This window comes from Carassius auratus, unplaced genomic scaffold, assembly GCF_003368295.1.
Source record: "Carassius auratus strain Wakin unplaced genomic scaffold, ASM336829v1 scaf_tig00025933, whole genome shotgun sequence".
NCBI classification, from domain to species: domain Eukaryota; kingdom Metazoa; phylum Chordata; class Actinopteri; order Cypriniformes; family Cyprinidae; genus Carassius; species Carassius auratus.
Window position 1 is genome coordinate 223,053 of NW_020525469.1, and position 21,241 is coordinate 244,293.

At 39.2% G+C, this 21,241-nt stretch overlaps 2 protein-coding genes across 2 annotated transcripts; one reads left to right on the forward strand and one right to left on the reverse strand.

The window, feature by feature from the left end:
• The first annotated feature begins 172 nt into the window (after positions 1-172).
• Positions 173-6,334, forward strand: LOC113078539 (uncharacterized). The gene is made up of 6 exons (XM_026250835.1): positions 173-480; positions 1,250-1,570; positions 2,124-2,450; positions 2,679-2,801; positions 2,928-2,968; positions 5,238-6,334. The coding sequence occupies exons 1-6, from the start codon at positions 423-425 to the stop codon at positions 5,559-5,561; spliced, it is 1,194 nt and encodes a 397-aa protein (XP_026106620.1). The 5' UTR covers positions 173-422; the 3' UTR covers positions 5,562-6,334.
• Positions 6,335-15,825: 9,491 nt separating this feature from the next.
• On the reverse strand, positions 15,826-17,372 carry LOC113078532 (SLAM family member 9-like). Its single transcript, XM_026250830.1, has 4 exons — positions 17,286-17,372; positions 16,515-16,838; positions 16,036-16,335; positions 15,826-15,950 (listed from the first exon to the last, which is right to left on the reverse strand). The coding sequence occupies exons 1-4, from the start codon at positions 17,332-17,334 to the stop codon at positions 15,826-15,828; spliced, it is 798 nt and encodes a 265-aa protein (XP_026106615.1). The 5' UTR covers positions 17,335-17,372.
• Between the last annotated feature and the right edge of the window lie 3,869 nt (positions 17,373-21,241).

Sequence of the window (21,241 nt, forward strand, 5' to 3'; positions counted from 1 at the left end):
TATTATTATAGAGTAGACTAATGGTGAAGTGTGTGGATTTATATGCTTGGGGGAGAAGGAGGGAATTGGGTGAATGAGTTTGTGAACCTGTGTTGTCTGATCCAGACTCCGGAGCAGAGGGTGGCGGTAATGCACCAATTATGCTGGATGCCAACCGCCGGTGAAGAAGAAGAAGAAGAAGAAGAAGAAGTGTTTTATGATGAAATCATAAATATATATCTATGGCAAAATGTGACCGCCTTGTCCGCGGTAGCTTCGACTCGACTCCTTGGTTCATAAGTATCATATAGTCCTCACCAAGAACCACCAAACAGTCTCATAATGTAGAAGACCAAACACGAACGAAGGCCTGGACACAGCGTTTGAAGCTGAATGTTTTGTTGATTTCTGTAAAATCTGCCTTTTTTTTCAACGGAAAAGTGATGAATATATTCACTTTTTCCCAGACGTTAGGAGGTGTATGCCTGTTCTTCGTGTATGGTAAGACTTTATTTGTTGTTTTATTTAATTGTCTCTTAAATTCTTCGGTAAAACCCATCATTTTTTAATTCTTATCACTATCATAGTTCATGGCGTCATCACAGATCAATGTCTTAAAATATAATAAATATAAATTACAATATTTTTGACATCTAATATGAATCTTAGCAGAAATATTATCTCACATAGCTCTAAAATTAGCCATAGGCCTACTGTTAACGTGAACGTATCTAATATACATGGCATGCAAAGACGTATCTTAAACCTGGGACATTCATTCTGTAAGTTTAAAGTAAAAACACATTTTTATTAGGATGAAAATACCAGTAAGTTATTTAAAACCCTTTAAATTGGTTGTTTATTATTTTATGATTAGAGTAAAGCATGCAAGGAAACTCTGCTCTAATCACTGCTTGGATAATTAAATACAGATATAGACAGTGTGACATGAATCAGGATGTGGGTTTTATTATATTCATTACGGTGCAGAAGATCATCTATGAGAGTGAAAGTGTGAATTGATGTTCTTCTGCTGTTTGTTTGGATGTGACATTCGGCAAGACCAGGTTACAGCTTGTGTAAAAGTATGCTCCTCCTTTATCTCCTCTCAAACTTTGAAACTGTAATGTCAAGTTACATGCATACATACTTAGATTAATGGCGTTAAAAAAAAAAAAAAAACTATGGTCAGGCTACTATTTTAAGATGTAATTAGCCACTACAATTCTCCTTATGTTGATTTGTAATGAACTGTTTGTTTCTTCTTCAGGTGCTTCTGCTGTTGATCCAGACAGAGCGTCTGTGTCAGTGATGGAGGGAGATACAGTGACGTTACACACTGGTGTTGAAATGAACCAAAGAGACAGAATGATATGGATTTTTGGAGAAGATCGCCTAGCTATAATTAATGGAGATAAACATGAGCTCTGTGAAGATGTTGAGTGTAAAGAGAGATTCAGAGACAGACTGAAGCTGGATCATCAGACTGGATCTCTGACCATCATGAACATCACAATCACAGACTCTGGACTTTATAATCTGAAGAACACCACCCTCAACACTGACAATATCTTTAGTGTTAATGTACATGGTGAGTCGTTTATAAATTTAAAGCCAGGTTATCTGTGTTTAAATCACATCAGTTTTGTGTGTTGTGTTTTTGTGTCAAGTTTAAACTGCAATACTAAAATATTTTAGTACAAATGGTGATAGATGCTAACAGATATCAAAGAAAAGCCTTTGCCAAGCTTGACTATTGCATTCAATGAAAAAAAAATGATGCTCTTAGCATCATTTCTGTGATTGGTGACTGATCTTTGCTGCTAAAAATAGTTGTTAATAGAAATGTTAATACAATGCAAGTGCATCTATCATAAAAACAAACTTTTAGTGAGCTTTTCTTTTAGTTCATGAGCTGCACTTGACAGTTTCTCACGAGACTCTTATCTTCTGTTACGATCCGTTTAATTGAGGATTTGATGAAAAATAAGTCTGTGATGAGCAAAAATGGATAAAGGATTTTCAGTCTGAAATTCATGGAAAATGTAACCACAATGTTGTGTAGTTTTCCCCCCTTTCTTTCATTCTTTGTTATTTTGTTTGTTGTTGTTGATCCTCCAATCATCAGTTTGTTTGTGTTTCAGGTGTTTCTGCTGCTGAACGAGATGAAATCAAGAGAAAGTCAGTAAAGGAGGGAGAATCTGTTACTTTAGACACTCGTGTAATAAAAAAACCAACTGATGTGATGAGATGGTATTTTAATGACTCTCTCATCGCTGAAATGACTGGAGATCAGAGTGAAATCTGTTCAGATGTTCAGTGTAAAGAGAGATTCAGAGACAGACTGGAGGTTAATCAGACTGGATCTCTGATCATCACAGACACCAGAACCACAGACTCTGGACTTTATACACTACAGATCAGGAGCGGCAGATTCAGCATCATGAGGAGCTTCACTCTTACTGTCTCTGGTGAGTATCATCTCGTCATTCAGTGCATGTTCCCTTTTTATTTTAGAATACAGTTTTATTTTTAGGTCCACTATATTTTTAGGTTCAATAAATGAGAAAGTGGATTGATCTTTAAAAACAATGCCAGGTTTATTTATCAGTTAAAATCAAGCAACACTGATGATCCAGGGACAGAAAGTGTAAATATCAGTCAAAGATTTTGATCAGATCTGTCTGTCTTTCTCTCAGTCAAAGATGTTCCAGATTCAGGATCGTCTTCATCTGCCGCTGTTGTTGTTGTTGTTGTTCTTCTTCTTCTTCTTCTGCTCGTTGCTGCTGTGGTTTACTACAAGCGCCAAGCAATAATGCAATGTGAGTATTATATTCAGTTGATTTAACAAGAAGGAAATATGAAGATTGTTGTATGAAAATGTACATATTTTGTCTTTGTACAGCAAAGTCAGCAGTGCTTAATTAAGTTTATTGTTGTTCATACAGTCATCAGGAGGCAGCGCAGGAGACAGGAGCGCCGTGAACAGGTAAGATTTTATCTGCAACTGTACATTTATTCTGATCTGGTGTTTCTGGTTTCATTCACGTTCAGTTATCAGGGCTCTGAACCGGTTTAAGGAACGTAAACGAAAACCGGAAATGATATTTTGATAGGAACAGAACCAGAAACAGAAACGAAATGATTTTTTTTTAGTTCCGAACAGAATCGAAAATTTGAAATGGACATTAAGTGAAAGTGAAGTGACATTCAGCCAAGTATGGTGGCCCATACTCAGAATTTGTGCTCTGCATTTAACCCATCCGAAGTGCACACACACAGAGCAGTGAACACACACACACACACTGTGAACACACACCCGGAGCAGTGGGCAGCCATTTATGCTGCGGCGCCCGGGGAGCAGTTGGGGGTTCGATGCTTGCTCAAGGGCACCTAAGTCGTGGTATTGAGGGTGGAGAGAGAACTATATTCAACAGGGGAGCAATTGAAAAATAACAAAGTAGCAGGCAGAATATGCAATGCATTTAAAAAAAAAACCGTATACTTTACCCGTGGGATTTTGCAGGCGGGAGCGGGAGAAAATAACATTTTTGCGGGAGCGGGATAAAATCTTGCGGGAACGGGACGGAAAAATCCATCCCACGCAGGTCTCTACACTCAAGCGCCAGCATGCTTAGCCTTTCCTGCCCAAACGAGGACCGCAGCTCTCCTTTGATTATTCCCAACTTTGAGAAGCTCCGCTCGCCAGAGTCATTGGACACCATCATGCATAGATAGATGCACTAACCAATTTCGACATATGGAAACGTCTGAGAAAGATTTAACGATGACAAAAGCTCTAAAAGTTTTTTAGAGAAAAAAAAATATTTTATTCAGAAATAGACATAATGCAGACACAAAATGTTTACAAACATTAGGCTATTTTTTATAATCATTTGTTATTCAAATACATCGCGAATACGGAAACTTGGATTTTGTGTCGAATGAGAAACCCAAACGTTGGTTTCAGTTTCGTTTTAGTCTAATTAGTTTTGGTTTGTCGTTAATATTGCTATAGCTTCTTATATTTGTAATTCTTGTTCTTTTCTAAATACTGTTAATTGAAATTATTTTGTTGTGGAGTGAGGGGAACTAAAATAGTCTAGCGGAGCTTCACGAATTTCCCAGAAGCTGAACAGTTTTCATTTGCTATTAACCTCAAAAAATTATTGAATGAAATTTGGAGTCCGACTGTCGGACGCATATACATCGTTACTTATTATACATTTACTATTATTCTATATTCTTTATATTAAATAACATTTTAGCATCCACATACGTCGGGAACATGGAAAAATTTGGATTTGTGCCGAATGAGAGAGGTAGGCGTCAGCTTCTTACATTTATTTGTTTTTGGATTGAGGTTTTTATAGCCTAAACTTTAGAGGATTTGATTTGAAGAGAAACTAATAAATGTTTTTATAATGTTTTTAAACATTTTGCTTTAGACTACAGGCATTTTAGCCTTCATTATTTCGGAAAGTAATAGGGCTAATAAAATGTGAGCCGCGACTTACGTTTTTTTTTTTTTTTTTTTCACAAACGCAGTCTTATACAAGTGTTTTTTTTTTTTTAACAATGCAGCAAACATTTTTAAACATCTTAAAAATACTTTTAAAGTGTTGATAGATTTTAAAAAATTTTTTTTTTTTTAAGTAGGCCTAGCTTACATTTGGACAAAATCTGGTGCAAGCTGTAAACTGTAAGCGTTAGATCTGTATTTGTTCCTTTTTTTGAGTAAGGAAAACGCTATACTTTATTATTATTATTATTAAATTATTATTATTAGGCAAATTATAGGCAAATAATATTGTTTTTTAAAAATAACATTATTAACCCTTTCCTCCCGGAACGGTAATAATAGAGGAACGCAGAACAGAACCGTTAAAATATCGATTCTGCTCGGAGTGAACCGATTGAATTTTTTTTTTTTTCGTTTTCAAGCCCTGGTTATTATTAAGTTGGACAAAACAGATCCTTATATTGCTTGATATTGTGAACTTACATTTCTTATTTTAATTTATTATCATAATCATAAACACACAAACTTGATATTTAAGTTATTTAGTAACTAATGAATCTGAAATCTTGCACATTCACAGTAAATATTCTCAGAAACTCCTCAATAAACTAAAAAAACTAATAACATAAAAACAAAAATCACAACTTTATATCTAGTTTGTAGTATTGTATGTTTGTGTAATTAAATTATCAATCCTGTTCATTTATTTTACCTTCTGTGAATCTGTTTCTTACAGAGAGAGGATGCTCAAGCCCCTGAACAGATTGAAACTCTAATGCAGAGGTCTTCTACTGGGACAACTCGTGAGACGGAGGCTGCCGGTGAGACGGAGGCTGCCGGTGAGACGGAGGCTGCTGAGACGGAGGCTGCCGGTGAGACGGAGGCTGCCGGTGAGACGGAGGCTGGTGAGACGGAGGCTGCTGAGACGGAGGCTGCTGGTGAGACGGAGGCTGCTGAGACGGAGGCTGCCGGTGAGACGGAGGCTGCCGGTGAGACGGAGGCTGCTGGTGAGACGGAGGCTGCTGATGACACTGAGGCTGCTGATCAGTCACAACTGTAACATTATTCTTTTATTGAAAGGGAAAATTAAGAGAAGATGGGACATTAGAGAAGAGCATCAGCAGAAATTCTCATTGTTCATAGAAACTGTCACAATATCGAGGTGGCAGTGTCATTAATATTAGGGATGCACCGGTTGACCAGCCATAAATCAGAACCGGCAGGTTTTTGCTTAAAATACGTGATTGGCAGTCGGCCGGTTTTTGGTCTTTTTTCGGCCAGTTTTTCCGGAAGTGGTCCCACTTGAACCTACTACATTGTAATCGTTCGGTATGTCATTATGGAAGTATTTTGAAATCTGTGCGTAGGACACAGGCAGCCGATCAGTACTGGAAGTGCAGAGCTTCATGTCTGAGGCACAGATAGCAGGAAGCAAACAGCAGCTTGTGTACTGCAGCTCAAATAAGAGCCCCTCTTCTGCACGCACTAAAGCTTTGCAAGAATATACTGTACCGGTCCGTGCCCTGAACACGTTTAAAAATCACTTGCTGTAACACACTGAATAAAAAAGTGTTTTATTCATCTGATTTAACTTTTTTTAGGGTAATGATTCACATCTATATTTTTTTAAAACAAATACTTAACGCTGATTAAGAAACATCTTATTGAATTTGTGTTGACTGTGTTGTTTGGATTGTAGAACAATGCAGTTGTTGCCTTTAATTTCACATGGTTACGGTTAATTGTGAAATCTCACAATTGTGTGCTCAAACAAGACTCTGAAACTCAGGAACTGAAACTTTAACCCTGTAATCCCTGCCATGTACAATAATACATTGTATTATATATATATATATATATATCTCCATATAATGTCTTTGTAAGATTATATTTTTCTACAGTTTCAAAACAGAAAGATCAACCAACAATTGTTCCTCAAAAGCTTGATTTATATTTGATACATTTGAACACAATTTGGATAAAAATGTGTGGATAGTTAAGTGAGCATAAGTTGATTAAGTGTTTTTATTATTATTAACAATATACAAGCTATTGTTCTCTTTTAATTTATAAAAATCAGTAACTTGTAATTTGACAGCAAACAGACAAGTCAAGCATAAGCTCACTTTATACTAAAAATAAACTTTAAAAAGTGTATTTAATTGTTTTGTCTTTCTTGAACTTATTTGTTACCATCAATTATTTAATGGTTTAGTCCTAGTGGGAGGGGCTTATACTTTTTAAGTGTTTCTCTCAGTCTGATAAAAGGAGCTCGTAGAGTGAGTCAGTGAAGTTGCTTGCTTGATTTTTGGGTCAAATTATTGACATAGCCAAAAGTTTTGTTTGTACATTTAAAATTTGTACAGTTTTTTTTTTTTATACTTTTTGGGTTACACCGTAAATATCATTTGCATTCTTTTGGAATAAACACCAACTTTTTGAAATTGATATATATATATATATCAATTTATATATATATATATATATTTATGCACAACAATTATACATATACTTTTCTTTGACAGAAAAGTATTTTTGTATCTTTGACAGAAAAGTATTGATTTCTTTGAAATCCATGTATTTGGCAAAAAAAAAAAAAAAATTATTATAATAAATGGAATTGCTCCTCTTAAGATCATCGGTGAGACCATTCCACAAGTCGACCACTTTTACCGAAATGGTGTTCATTTTAAAGTTCTTTCTGAACCTTTGTTTTTTAAAAGTTCTCTCCTCTTGGGTTATATTTCTGTTCCCTGTTTTCAAACAAACTTAGTATATTTTCAGGCAACATTTTCCTATTGACTTTGAACATAAAGACAACGGTATTCAGAGTGACTAGATCAGAAAAAATGCGTAAAATAAAAATAGGTTTTGTGTTTGTGGTGTAGGCATGCCCCCATATTTCAACACAGTAAGAAATAAGAGCAATAAGAGAATGATACAGAATAAACAGAGACAGTGTATTTAAGACAGTTTTGATTGAACATGAGCGATGTGTGGTTTCCAGGATAATTTATGATCTAATATTATTCCAAGAAATTTGTTTTCATTCACCCTTTCTAGTACCACGTCATGAATCTTTTAGCTCATGTTAGTCTTAATTTGTCAATTACTGTATATAATATATTTGGTTTTACTTGGATTAAAAGATTTTAGATTGGATTAAAGAGGGTTTTTTTTTTTTTTTCGATCAAACCATTGCTTGATTCTGGATAGTTCTCTGGTCACATCAGTAATTAGATGGTAAAGATTATCCCCAGATACAAACTGTGTTGGGTCATCTGCAAATAAAACACATTTTAACAAATTGGATAGATGTCATTAATATATAAAAGAAACTACTTAGGACCAATCATCGAACCCTGGGGCACCCCACAAGTTAATTTACACATTTCTGATTGATGATCATTAAAGTGTACATACTGGTATCTATTGTCAAGATTGCTTTCTAACCATGAGTAAGCACGGCCCCTAATACCATACTGCTCTATTTTATTCATTAACAATTTATGATCTATAGTATCGAAGGCTTTTTTGAGGTCGACAAAAATGCCCAAAGTAAAATACTTTTTGTCTACTGCAGTTGCTATATAATCAACTAATTTAATAACTGCCATTGAAGTTGATCGACCGCTCCTGAATCCATATTGATTGTCACTCAATATCATGCATTTTTCTATTAAACTATCAAGCCTCTTCAGAAAAAGTTTTTCCAATATTTTTGAGAATTGGGATAATGAAATTGGTCTATAATTTGAGTATAAATGACTGTCACCACTCTTATAAATTGGAATAAATTTTGCAATTTTCATCTGATCTGGAAACACGCCAGATTTAAAGGACAAATTGAAGATATGGATTAGAGGTTCTAATATTAAATGGATTATATTTTTAACTGATTTCATATCAGTATCTGTCCAATCTGTTGACCTTTTATTTTTAAAACCATTCACAATGTCCAGTATTTCATTTTTGGTAATGTCAGACACATAGATGGAGGAAATCTTCCTACTGATATATTCACAACTCTTTGTTTTTACTTTTTGAGTCAATAATACCTTTTGCCAAATTTAAACCAACATTAACAAAATAGTCATTGAATTCGTTTGCACTCTTCTTTGGATTTCTAATGAGGAATTCATTTTCATGTTTTAAATAACTTGGACACTCTCGTTTGTTGTTTTTTTTTAAATATTTTTAAAGCATTTTTATGTTTTGTTTCAAAACTTACTGGCTGCTGAATACTTTTATTTAATTTTTTTTACTAAAATTAAGCATCTTAAGGGTGTTTTTAATACATTTCACAAATGTTTACTGAAAAAAAACTATTTGTTTTCCACAAATGTTTACTGAGAAAACAATATTTGTTTTTTATTATATATCGATGTAGATGGTTTTTTGGTGTAAAGTATAACGTTCTGCCTTTTTTTGTCTGTAGCGCATTCAATGTAAAGCTTCCTATTTCACATTATTTTGTAATCTGTTTTCCTCTTCATCTGTGTCTCTTTCAGTTGAAATATGAAGCTCATTCAGCTGGGCTGTTTGTACAGTATTATTTCTAACATGTAATTGTGTTGGTGTGTTTGTTCACTTAATCACTATTTTAGCCTATTTTAGATTATTTCATTCTTATTATCTGCATACATATATATATAATTTTCTTTTTGATGATGATGATTAGCCTGTTTTTAGATTCATTTCCTAAATTTGCATTATTTGCTCTAATGCATTAAGCATTCTTTTTTTTTTTCATTTAGATTGTCTGAATTAATCCGATATTTTTGCATGTATCATGATGTATATGCTGTGTAGACTTAGTGCTTTTGAGATCACTTTGAATGTGTCCACCAGTTTTTCTTAACACACAGTTCATCAAATTAGATCATATCTGGCATACTAATGCAACTTTGTTTTTTTTTTGTTTTTACCTGTAAGGATTATTTCAGTTACGCTGTTTATTTCATCAGAGGAGCAGTATAATGATGATGAGTCACTAATATGGATGTTACTCTGATCTGTTGCTAAAATGTATCTGTTCAACTTGTATTACTTTGTTAAACATGAAATATCATTGGTGTAAGTGATTAGATTTTTTTTTAATAATTATTTCATTGTTATTATTAATATTACTTTGGCTGTAAGGGCCATTGTTAAAAAAGGTTACATTTTTAGGTAAAATCTTATTTTAGACACTAGATGGCACCTCTAGGATTTTAATTTATCTGAATTTTCTGGGCTTTTTCTTTTCCTGAAATGAGCAAAACAGTCTGTCTTTAATCAGATCACAGACGTGAGTGCCTCAGTCATCTTAAGAATAAATGTAGTCTATGTACAATACTGTACTTATTATTAAGATGACTTCCAGTAATTGACAGACAAAACCAGGATGTGTTCTTTCAAGAACAGTTGTTCTCTAAAAAATGCTGGGTTATTTCAACCCAACTTTAGGTCAAATATGTAGTGATGTCCGATTCGCGAATGAATCATTTGATTTAACCGGTTCTTCATAGTGAACCGATTGAACTAGTTCACCAAATCGAACTGAATCGTTTGAAACGATTCGCGTCTCCAATAACCATTAATCCACAAATTACTTAAAGGTCCCGTTCTTCGTGATTCCATGTTTTAAACTTTAGTTAGTGTGTAATGTTGTTGTTAGAGTATAAATAATATCTGTAAAATTCTGAAGCTCAAAGTTCAATGCCAAGTGAGATATTTTATTTAACAGAATTCGCCTACAAAAAACGACCCGTTTGGACTACAGCCCTCTAGTTCCTGCAGTAATGACGTCACTAAAACAGTTTTTTGACTAACCTCCGCCCACATGAATACACAAAAAGGGGAGCTGGCCTTGTTGCTCCGACAGACAAGAGGAAGAGCTGTGTTAGTGTTTGTCGCCATGTCTTTGAAACGCTGTTATTTTCATCTCGGAGTCCAATTATCTTTGTTTGGCCTTCCCAGGGACGCTGAACTTGGAGATTAATGGTTACAATTTATGTTTAACTTGGTTTCTGAAAATTATAATCCACATGTGAAAACTACGTAAAACTATGTGCAGCATATTTCGCTGCGGACAGCACGCTTCCTCAATCTACATCAGTTTAATGCTGGATTCACACAAAGATTATTCTTGAAAGATGGAGCAGTTCCCTCTTTGTCAGGAGAATGCGTTGTTTATGGACCACAACCGGTAAGTGTATTTTATTATTTAAGTTGGTGCAGTTTAACAGTTTCTGTAACTTATTACACAAAGGGAAACGCTGCTTAGCTTTGTGAACTAGATGTTAGGGCTGTGCAACACAATCGAATGTGATTTTCATGTGCATCTTGTCACCAGTACACTGAACCGAGAACCGTTTCTGTCGGACGCGTCCGATTTGAGAACTGATTAAATCAACCACAAACGTTCAGCAGTATATGCTAATTCAGAAGCTGTTTATCTACTCACCAAATCAACCCACATTTATATACAGAGGTAAATAAATGATAAAATATACAACACTCTTTTATGAGGCATCAGTGTTTGTATTTACACATATGGTATGGTCATTTCATGCCAACTTTTAAGTCAAACATTAAAAACGTTTTTATATGGGCAACACAATATAGATAATTCTTAGAAAACCATTTAATTATTCCATCTTTAAACACATCAAACCCCTCATGTCCTATGATTAACCCTTGACTGAACCTGGTATTTAGAAAAGGTTAAAGTTGGGTCATCATATGGTAATTGTTCCATACTCCACGTGATCCTCCTGTTGAAATTTCTGTAAAAAAATAATGCAGAACAAATTTTTAAATAACATGTGGCAAGTTCATTCTGAGCATCCCTGAAATGCAATGTGAACAGCACACAATTTATTCTGAATCTGTCTTATAGGTTTCATTTAAAATTCAAAGTTTGAAATCAAGTGGACTTGCATGTCTTTACACTATTGTAGAAGGAAACACAGTGGTGTCAAAAACTGACATAAGTAAATATAACATCAGCGCCTCGGGTTAAGCAATTGAAATATAAGCAAATGTCCCATAAACATACCCGTGTCTGTTATATGGTGCAGTGGATGTTGTGAGTTTTATGGAATATTTGTCAATGTTTCAATGTTCTTATGGTCTTTATAAATATCTCTGAAATTGTGTTGTTGTGTGTGATGAATGTGAAATTCATTATACAGACAAAATACAAGCGCACACAGATCTGCATCTGATGTGCTGAAATGATACAGAGAGATATAAATAATCTTACCAATTTATATGCATTTCTCTTGTAGAACGTGGGTTCAGCATAAGTGATCTGTTCTTCACGAGTCTCATCTGTGTGAACAATACAAGATGTGTTAAAACTGTCACAGTGTCTGGGTTGTGTTCCCTGGGAACCCACTAGGTGTTTCTACAGGACTCCAGAAGATGTTGGCCTGACTCTGCTCGCGAAGATCATTGGTGACTTGCACTTGTTCATGAAAATCATTGGTGACTTGCATTTGTTTCTGAAGATCCCCGGTGACTGTCCTTGAAGATCACCAGTGACTTGACCCAACTCTGAAAGGTCAACGGTGACTGGCCCTGACTCTGGAGGGTCATCGGTGACTAGCCCTGATTCTGGAGGGTCATCGGTGACTAGCCCTGACTCTGGAAGGTCATCAGTGACTAGCCGATTCTGGAGGGTCATCGGTGACTAGCCCTGATTCTGGAGGGTCATTGGTGACTAGGGCCAGTCACCGTTGTCCTTTCAGAGTTGGGTCAAGTCACTGGTGATCTTCAAGGACAGAGTCAAGTCACTGGTGATTTTCAAGGACTGAGTCAAGTCACCGGTGATCTTCAAGGACTGAGTCCAGTCACCAGGGATCTTCAGAAACAAGTGCAAGTCACCAATGATCTTCGTGAGCAGAGTCAGGCCAGCACCGATCTTCTGGAGTCCAGTAGAAACACCTAGTGGGTTCCCAGGGAACACAACCCAGACACTGTGACAAAAACAACAAAAAACTCAGTCTGTTTCTTTACAGCATATGTTTAATTATTAAGACTGTCAAAGTTAACGCATATTGCACAAGATTTATTAAATCTTAAAGGTCCCCTTCTTCGTGATCCCATGTTTTAAACTTTAGTTAGTGTGTAATGTTGTTGTTAGAGTATAAATAATATCGGTCAAATTCTAAAGCTCAAAGTTCAATGCCAAGCGAGATATTTTATTTAACAGAATTCGCCTACAAAAAAACGACCCGTTTCGACTACAGCCCTCTAGTTCCTGCAGTAATGACGTTACTAAAACTGTTTTTTGACTAACCTCCACCCATATGAATTCACAATAAGGGGGACGTGGTCTTGTTGCACTCGACGGAGAAGGCGTTGTTTATGGACCACAACCGGTAAGTGTATTTTATTATTTATGTTAGTGCGTTTAACAGTTTCTGTAACTTACTACACAAAGGGCAACGCTGTTTAGCTTTGTTAACTAGATGTTAGGGCTGTGCAAAAAAACGAATGCGATTTTCATGCGCATCTCATTAGTAAAAAAGCTCCTGTGATTATAAGTACATCTCCAGCACGTGCTCCTGCCCACTTGCTTCTCAAAACTAGTCCAATCGCGTTTCCAGGAGGGCCGCGTGCGCTAAGCTGCTGTCGAATCACAACACAGGAACCGCTGGCCCAATCAGAGCTCGTCACGTATTTCTGAAGGAGGGACTTTATAGAACAAGGAAGTTATCAGCCCGTTTTTATGACAGTGAAAACAGCGGTATACAGATAGGTGAATTGTGTGAAAAATACTGTGTTTTTTTACACGCGAAACATGAACATAAGTTATATTGCATACTGTAAACACAATCAAAGCTTCAAAAAAGCATGAAAAACGGGACCTTTAAAAGCTGTGAACAACATTAGCAAATTTAATTTGATGCTATAAGTCTTCGCATAAACAGACACACACACACACACATATAAACATACACAAACACAGACACACACACACACACACAAATATAATGCTTAACATTAAATTTAGATTGACAATTTTTACACATAATTTATAAATCAAACCAAGACAGAATGTTTCTGTTAATGGTAAAATTTTAACATCATTGAAGATCAATAACAATTTTTGAAGATCATTGACGATCAATAACATTTTGGACTTTGTTTACATCAGACAGAGAGGAGCTTACAAAGCCCTCCCCCTCCCCCACCTCGGAGCTTCAGACCACATCACTGTTATGCTAATGCCTGCATACAGACCGCTCATTAAAGTCGCCAAACCAGTTCAAAAACCGATTCAAGTGTGGCCAGAAGGATCTTCAGAGGTTCTTCAAGACTGCTTCAACACAACTGACTGGGACATGTTTAAGCAGGCTGCCACATGCAATAACACCACTGACCTCCAGGAGTAGTCGGAGACTGTCAGGCTGTTGTTCCCACATGCTTCAAAACTACAACCATCATTCCAGTTCCGAAGAAGCCATCTCCATCCTGCTTCAATGACTACCATCATTCACCCCCATCCTCATGAAGTGCTTTGAATGGCTAGTCATGCACCACATCAAGTCTGCCCCCCCACCCTCCCTGGACCCCTTCCAGTCTGCATATCGGTCAAACCGCTCGACCGATGATGCCATCTCCACTACCCTCCACTCAGCACTCACACATCTGGACAAAAAGGACTCATATGTCAGAATGTTGTTCATAGACTTCAGTTCAGCATTCAACACAATCATCCCTCAACAGCTCATTTACAAACTGATTCAGCAGGGACTGAACACTTCGCTGTGCGACTGGCTGTTGGACTTTCTGACTGGAAGACCTCAGGCAGTACGGGTCGGCAGCAAAACATCCAGCACCATCACACTGAACACTGGGGCCCCCCAAGGATGTCTGCTGAGCCCCCTCCTCTTCACTCTGCTGACCCATGACTGCACACCATCATACAACTCCAACCTCTTTATTAAGTTTGTGGATGACACGACTGTGGTGGGTCTCATTAGCAACAAAGATGAGACAAACTACATGAGTGAAGTGAGCCGCCTGGCCAAGTGGTGCAGTGAGAACAATCTCACTCTGAATGTGGAGAAGACAAAGGAGATTGTTGTTGACTTCGGGAGAAGTCGTTCCTCCGACCATCAACGGTGCGACTGTGGAGAGAGTGAGCAGCACCAAGTTCCTGGGTGTGCACATCACAGAGGACCTCTCCTTGACTGAAAAAAACAGCAGCACTGGTGAAGAAATCATAGCAGTGTCTTTACTTCCTCCGCAAACTGAGGAGAGCCAGAGCCCCACCCCCCATCATGTACACCTTCTACAGAGGCACCATCGAGAGCATCCTGTCGAGCTGCATCACTGTGTGGTATGGCGCCTGCAACGGTCCTGCCGAACGACTCTGCAATGCACAGTGAGAGCAGCTGAGAAGATCATTGGTGTCTCTCTCCCATCCCTCCAGCACATTTACGGAACCCGTCTCACTCGTAAAGCCCTCTGCATTGCAGCTGGTCCCACACACCCGTTACACAGCTTCTTCGAAGGACAGCTTCATCCACCAGGCTGTCAGGAAGCTGAACTCCCTCCTGAACTTGCCCCCCCTCCCCTCTTCTGCCCCAGGCACCACTGAACTATGACCCCCCCCCCCCCACACTAATATACGATGACATGCACCAGTCACTTTGTGCAGCATTGGTCTGCTCACTACCTCATTCTCCATGGAGCTGACATCATTCCACTTCCTCATCAGTCAGTTAAATAAAATAACTGCTCTTGAGCCCATTGTCACTTTAATCAGACTTAATAAGCTTTTGTTTTTGCACTAAAAAACTTTTATCTGCACTTTTGTTCACTTCATTGATTTGCACTCTATCTGCCTTTTGCCTCGCGCTGCTTTATTTAACTTTATTTTTAATTTTATTATATGTCTTTTTTAACATTCCCTTATTGTATAGTTGCATCTACATTTTATATTTTGATATAGATTTTTAGGCTCTACTGTTAGTGTTATCTGTGTGCACCGGGGGTCTGAGTGTAACACAATTTTGATTATCTGTATGTACTATACATCTGGAAGAATTGACAATAAAGCAGACTTGAACTTGAACTTGAAGCTCAACATGTTCAACAATCATTTTTCATAGAGATTTTAATATGGACATGTAATCTGATTTGGTGTTTGATCATTTCTGTAGATTACACTCATAACTACATATAATTATTATTATTGTTAGTTTTTTTCATTAAACTTGAGGGCATTAACTACAGAAATTATCAAAATGAATAATAATTAGGGCTATCAACTGACTCAAATACTTAATTTTTCAAAGTATTATTTATTGGTTAAAATGTATTGGTTAACACTTGCCTTCTTGATTAGTTTTGCTGTTTTTCCTGAAGAAATAAAAGATCCCAAGTGCAGTTACAATCAACAGAGATCCAGCAGCAGAAGATATCAGCACTATCAGAGAAACTGAAACTCCTGGAGTAAACGAAGGAACATGTGCTGTGATGATGAAGAGAAACATTAATGTAAACAATAAACACACGTATCACTACGTCCATACCTGAACATGTGTGACAGAGTTTGCTGATGTCCAGATGTGTGGTCTGGTTTCTGATGGGATTGTTGATCACACAGCTGTAGCTGTTTTTCTCCTGATATTCCACCTCCAGAGGTAGAGAGAGACTGATGCTGAGATCAGACACACTGATGCTGGACAATAAACTGTTTCCTTTGTACCAGGAGAGAGTCACATGACCCACATTCACCACTGAACACAACAATGAACAAATCTGCTGTGATGAAGAAGATGATGAAGAACATTGTGAAGAGTCTCTGCTGATGACAGGAACAGGAAGACGAGCTGAAAACAAGAGAACGTAATGTTAAATATGAATAAATTACACAAAAATATTTTTGGTTCCAATGGGTTGAGTACATATTTAGTGTGATGATGAGCACTGAGTGTCTGTATAAAAATTTCCTTACGTAAATAATTAATAAAATAAAATATGTGATGGAGAGAAAATGATCTCTACTCACCAAAGACAGAAACACTGAAAGTTTTTGATGAAATTTTTGCTAGAATGGTCTCTACTTCATAGAGTCCAGCGTGTTGAGTTGTGATGTTTGTGATGGTTAGAGATCCAGTCTGTCTGTCCAGATTCAGTCTGTTTCTGAATCTCCCATCAGGGAATGTGGAGAAGATTTCAGAGGCTCTTTTTATTTGAGCTATCAGAGACTTTTCTGCTCCAAACTTCCACATTATTACATCTTTTTCATGTATTTCAGTTACATCAGTGTGTAGAGTGACAGAATCACCCTCCATCACTGACTGTGTTTCATTTGTCTTAGAACCAAACACACCTGAAGAAATAAACAAAGAGCAGATTTGTTAACTGTTGGTTTACAAAGCAAGAAATCAGTTTGTAACATTTGAATGTGAAATGAATAACAGCAGCAGAGAGCAACATAAAACAAATGGTGACATTAACACACACGTCTAGATCAAATTTGATCTGTAATGCATTTTTTTATGATTTGTAGAGTAAAATAAATGTGTGAAAGTAGATTGCTACTTTCAAGCTACATTCACACAGTTATTTTGCTCTACAAGTTGAAATATCCAGGATATTATAAATATATAAAAAAATAGATATATTTATTTAATTTTCTTTGGTTAAGGATTTGCATTTGTAATCTTTGAAATTAAGATTTCTAAAACAACAAGAAAGAAATCACAATTTGAACAGAAATCCTTTATTACTCTGAAAGGGAAATAAATGGCAGTATGAAAATGCTCTTGTAACTTACCGATCAGATGACAGCAGCTCAAACAGAAAAAAATAAGCATCTGGATCATTTTTAGTTGCTCGGTGAAAAATCTAAACTAAAATCTCTGCAGATAACCATCAAACTGATTAAAATAACCCCAACAGATCTGTTGTTCTAGCTGTGAATCCTCCCCCAAAAGAACTGGACAACCCTCGAATGCAGACGCACATGATCTGTGCACAAGTTATACATAGTTACATATTCTTATTAACATTTTGATTGTTAACTGCTAGCATTTTTTCTATCATTTAACATTGACAGTTTTAAAAGGTAATTGCCTGAATATGTTACTTATTTATTATAAACTAAGAATATTATTGGATGAACTACATTTTATGGTGGAGTAAAATCAAGCCTAACAAGTGATTTTAAAACGGATGTGTATTTATTCACGTCTCAATTCAAAGTGTATGGAAAAAGTACACAGCTAAAATAGAGCTTCAGTTTCTAAAGTTATCTTGTGAGTCAAACTGAAAGCTGTGGTTGTTTCTTTAGAAATGTGGTTGATCTGTTGGATGGACAAACAGCTTGTAAGGGCACGTAGAGTATGTGTTTAGTTTTTTAGGTGAAGGGCTTCTTCCTGTGCTGCCTTTATGAGCAGCTTTTGAAGACACTTTAATCCGCAGAAACAATAAGAAACTGTGAAGGAGAAAAACTATAGCAACACAATAATATTTAACACATATTACAAGTGTAGTATGCTAATATAAAAAAAGAAAAGAGAGATAAAAAAGAAAGAAATGAAAACACTGAATAATTTTTTTTTGTTGAAAAAAAAAAAAGAATGCTGTATTCATATGGGAAGCTGCACTAAGAAACCATGTCAAATACACACACACACACACACACACACATGTGATGTTCTGAATATGTTGTCAAATGTAGCACAGACACATCTTCGCTCTTTAGTGTCCAGATAGTTAATGATAAAGACAGATGGTCATTATATTGACTCACAATCATTTTTTTGGAAACCTTGACTGATAGTTACTTCTTTCTACTTTTAAACTGACAAATGGCTCCATCTGGTAGATAAATGAGAAAAGCAGCTAAAACAAAATCACAGCAAGGACTCACCTCAAGTCTGAGCTTCTGGGCTACATTTCCCAAAACCATCGAAAGTCTAATTTGGCTACATTGTAAAATCTGATGAAATGAAAGGTCTCTACAATCAACTTATCTCATGATGAAACACAGCTCTGGTCTCTATATGGCTCCTGCTCCTCCATTTTTACCCGACTTTCACTTTGTTACTTAGTAAAATAACAGCATGTTTATTATCTCCAGAATCTGTGGTTCTGGTGTTCATGATGTTCAGAGATCCAGTCTTATTCAATAGATGATTAATACCCTAAGATTCAAATAATACTGCACCTGCTCGTTACGGGCTGAGCAGTTACACCTGCAGCCCATCAAGGCCTGGCTTTATAAGCAGCACCAACGGACATAGAGGTGAGAGATGTCTCCAAAGACTCGGCTAACGTATTTCTGTTATTTCCTCCCGATAGCAGTGTGTGACCGCCAGCCCACGACATACACAGACTACACGGACCCACACAGTAAAAAAGGAGAGAGAAGGCCGAGCACAGAGCACCGGAAACCCCTCACGTTGGCTACTTTACCCTCACATTGGTTAATAAAATCCACCTTTCAGGGAACTCACCTTGATCCTCGTGTCATGTGCTTCTTCACCCCGTCACACTGGTGGAGAATGCAGGTATTACACTGAAGAAGTTACCGACCAGTATCCCACCACATTCATTGTCACCCCACTTTGCTTGCTATGGACGTTTTTTTTTTTTTGCTGGTTGTTTGGCTCAAGTCCCCTTCCTGTTTCCCCAGGTGGCGCTCCTCCCCAAAGATGGAAGATCTGCTCAAGCACCTCACCGAGGTGAGCATTCGCCAGCAACAGATCATGGAGCACATGGCCTCCCGACAAGGAGAAATCGGAACGCGAGCTGGCCACCCTCTGCATAGCCACCACCCCGCGATCTCCGCTACCTGACCCCCGAGCCCAGGCTACCCATCTCATCCCCAAGATGATGGCGCATGATGACGTCGAGACATTCCTCCAAATATTCGAGACGATCGCCGCCCAGAGGCGTGACCCAGGGATGAGTGGGCGCGGATCGTGGCGCCGTGCTGACGAGAGAAGCGCAACGGGCATACTTTATGCTTACCTCTGAGCAGAGCCATTCATATGAAGTGCGGAAGAAGGAAATCTTGGGGTGGGTTGGACTGTTGCCCTTTAGCGCCACCCAACTCTTCCACGACTTGTCCTACAACCCACGGTGGCCAGCCCGTGCACAAGTTACTGACCTCTCACACCTTGCCCAACACTGGCTACTGGCTGAAGGTCCCACTGTACCCCAGGTAGCGGAGCGCGAAGTAGTGGACGGCCTCTTATGGGCCCTTCCCCGCCCTCTCCGGCAGGCGGCCGGCATTACGGAACCCCACCAACATCGACGAGCTGGTGGAGGCCATCGAGCTGGCGGAGGCCACCCAACACTGGGAGGCTGGGGAGCGAGCGCTGCCCTTTTGCCCAAAGGGTGGTCCAGGAGCTACGCTCGCCAGAGGGCACCCGGCGACCAGAGAGCAGGCCGGCTGTTCCCGGGCCACAGGATGAGCCCATGCCCACTCAAGCTCCCAACTCCCCTGGACGGGCTTGGCTGGCAGGCTGTGCCATACATGCGGAAACTCCGAAATGGGCCACCACGGGCAGAAGTGAAGATAAATGGCCGACTGATCCTCGCTCTCCTCGAAACTGGCAGCGCAATCACCCTCGTTCAGCCGACAGTCCTTCCTCCATGGGCCGAACCCAAAGCCAGACTGCCCATCACCTGCGTCCATGGCGATACCAGGGAAGTACCGGCACGCCGCGTCACTATCACCATGCCACCTGGCGCCTGGCCGGTAGAAATCGGGATCGTCAAGGATCTTCCAGTTCCGGTCCTCCTCGGCAGGGATTGGCTAGGGTTTGACCGCCTACTTGCCTCCACTAGCCAGCCTGTCAGCCCCGCCGGGAACCGCCCACAGCATCAGATGACCAAAAAGCCCCGACGACGCCCCGTGCTGCTGGCTTTGGACCGCTCCAAAGAGGGTGAGTCGTCCAATCCTAACCCTTACCTCTACTATGACCTCTTCCAGCAGGTGACCGGGGCCTTCACCAGAGAGCAGCACGAGGATGACCGCCTCAAACACTGCTGGGCCCAAGTGAGGATTGCCGATGGGAAGGAGCTCCAACCGGCACCTCATACAACGCCTCACATAAGCGACCGCTTCCACTGGCCGGGCCTGGAGGCTGCGGTCAAACACTTCTGTCGGCCCTGTCCCACCTGTCAACGGACGTCTCCACGCACCCCTTCCCCCAGCCCTCTGATTCTGCTTCCCATCATTGAGGTGCCCTTCGAGCGGATCGCAATGGACCTAATGGGGCCGCTGTCGAAGTCTGCCCGGGGACACGAACACATCCTGGTCATCCTGGACTACGCCACCCACTACCCTGTGGCCATCCCCATCCGTAAGGCCACCGCAAAAGTCATCGCCCAAGAGCTCTTCCTGCTGAGTAGTTGGGTCGGCCTACCATCCCAGATACTGACTGACCAAGGCACCCCCTTCATATCCCGGGTGATGGCTGACCTCTGAAAGCTCCTCCAAATTAAACAGCTCCGCACCACCGTGTATCACCCGCAAATGGACGGCCTGGTCAAGTGGTTCAACCAAACGCTCAAGCAGATGCTGCGTCGAGTGGCTGCTGAGGACAAGCACGACTGGGATAAGATGCTGCCCTATGTCCTGTTCGGCATCCGGGAGGTACCCCAGGCTTCCACCGGCTTTACCCCCTTTGAGCTCCTCTTCAGCCGACAGCCCTGCAGCCTGCTTGACGTCGCCAGAGAAGCCTGGGAGAAACCGTCAGCCATCCACCGCTCTACGAT

Bases quoted from the DNA above. Each gene is read 5' to 3' on its own strand.
- LOC113078532 (XM_026250830.1), bottom strand. From the start codon at position 17,334: ATGATCCAGATGCTTATTTTTTTCTGTTTGAGCTGCTGTCATCTGATC. The intron at 16,336-16,514 runs GTGAGTAGAGAT...TCTTGTTTTCAG, and splicing joins TTTCAGTGTTTCTGTCTTTG to CTCGTCTTCCTGTTCCTGTC. The intron at 15,951-16,035 runs GTATGGACGTAG...CGTTTACTCCAG, and splicing joins ACTCTGTCACACATGTTCAG to GAGTTTCAGTTTCTCTGATA.
- LOC113078539 (XM_026250835.1), top strand. From the start codon at position 423: ATGAATATATTCACTTTTTCCCAGACGTTAGGAGGTGTATGCCTGTTC. The intron at 1,571-2,123 runs GTGAGTCGTTTA...TTTGTGTTTCAG, and splicing joins CTTTAGTGTTAATGTACATG to GTGTTTCTGCTGCTGAACGA. The intron at 2,802-2,927 runs GTGAGTATTATA...TTGTTCATACAG, and splicing joins GCGCCAAGCAATAATGCAAT to TCATCAGGAGGCAGCGCAGG.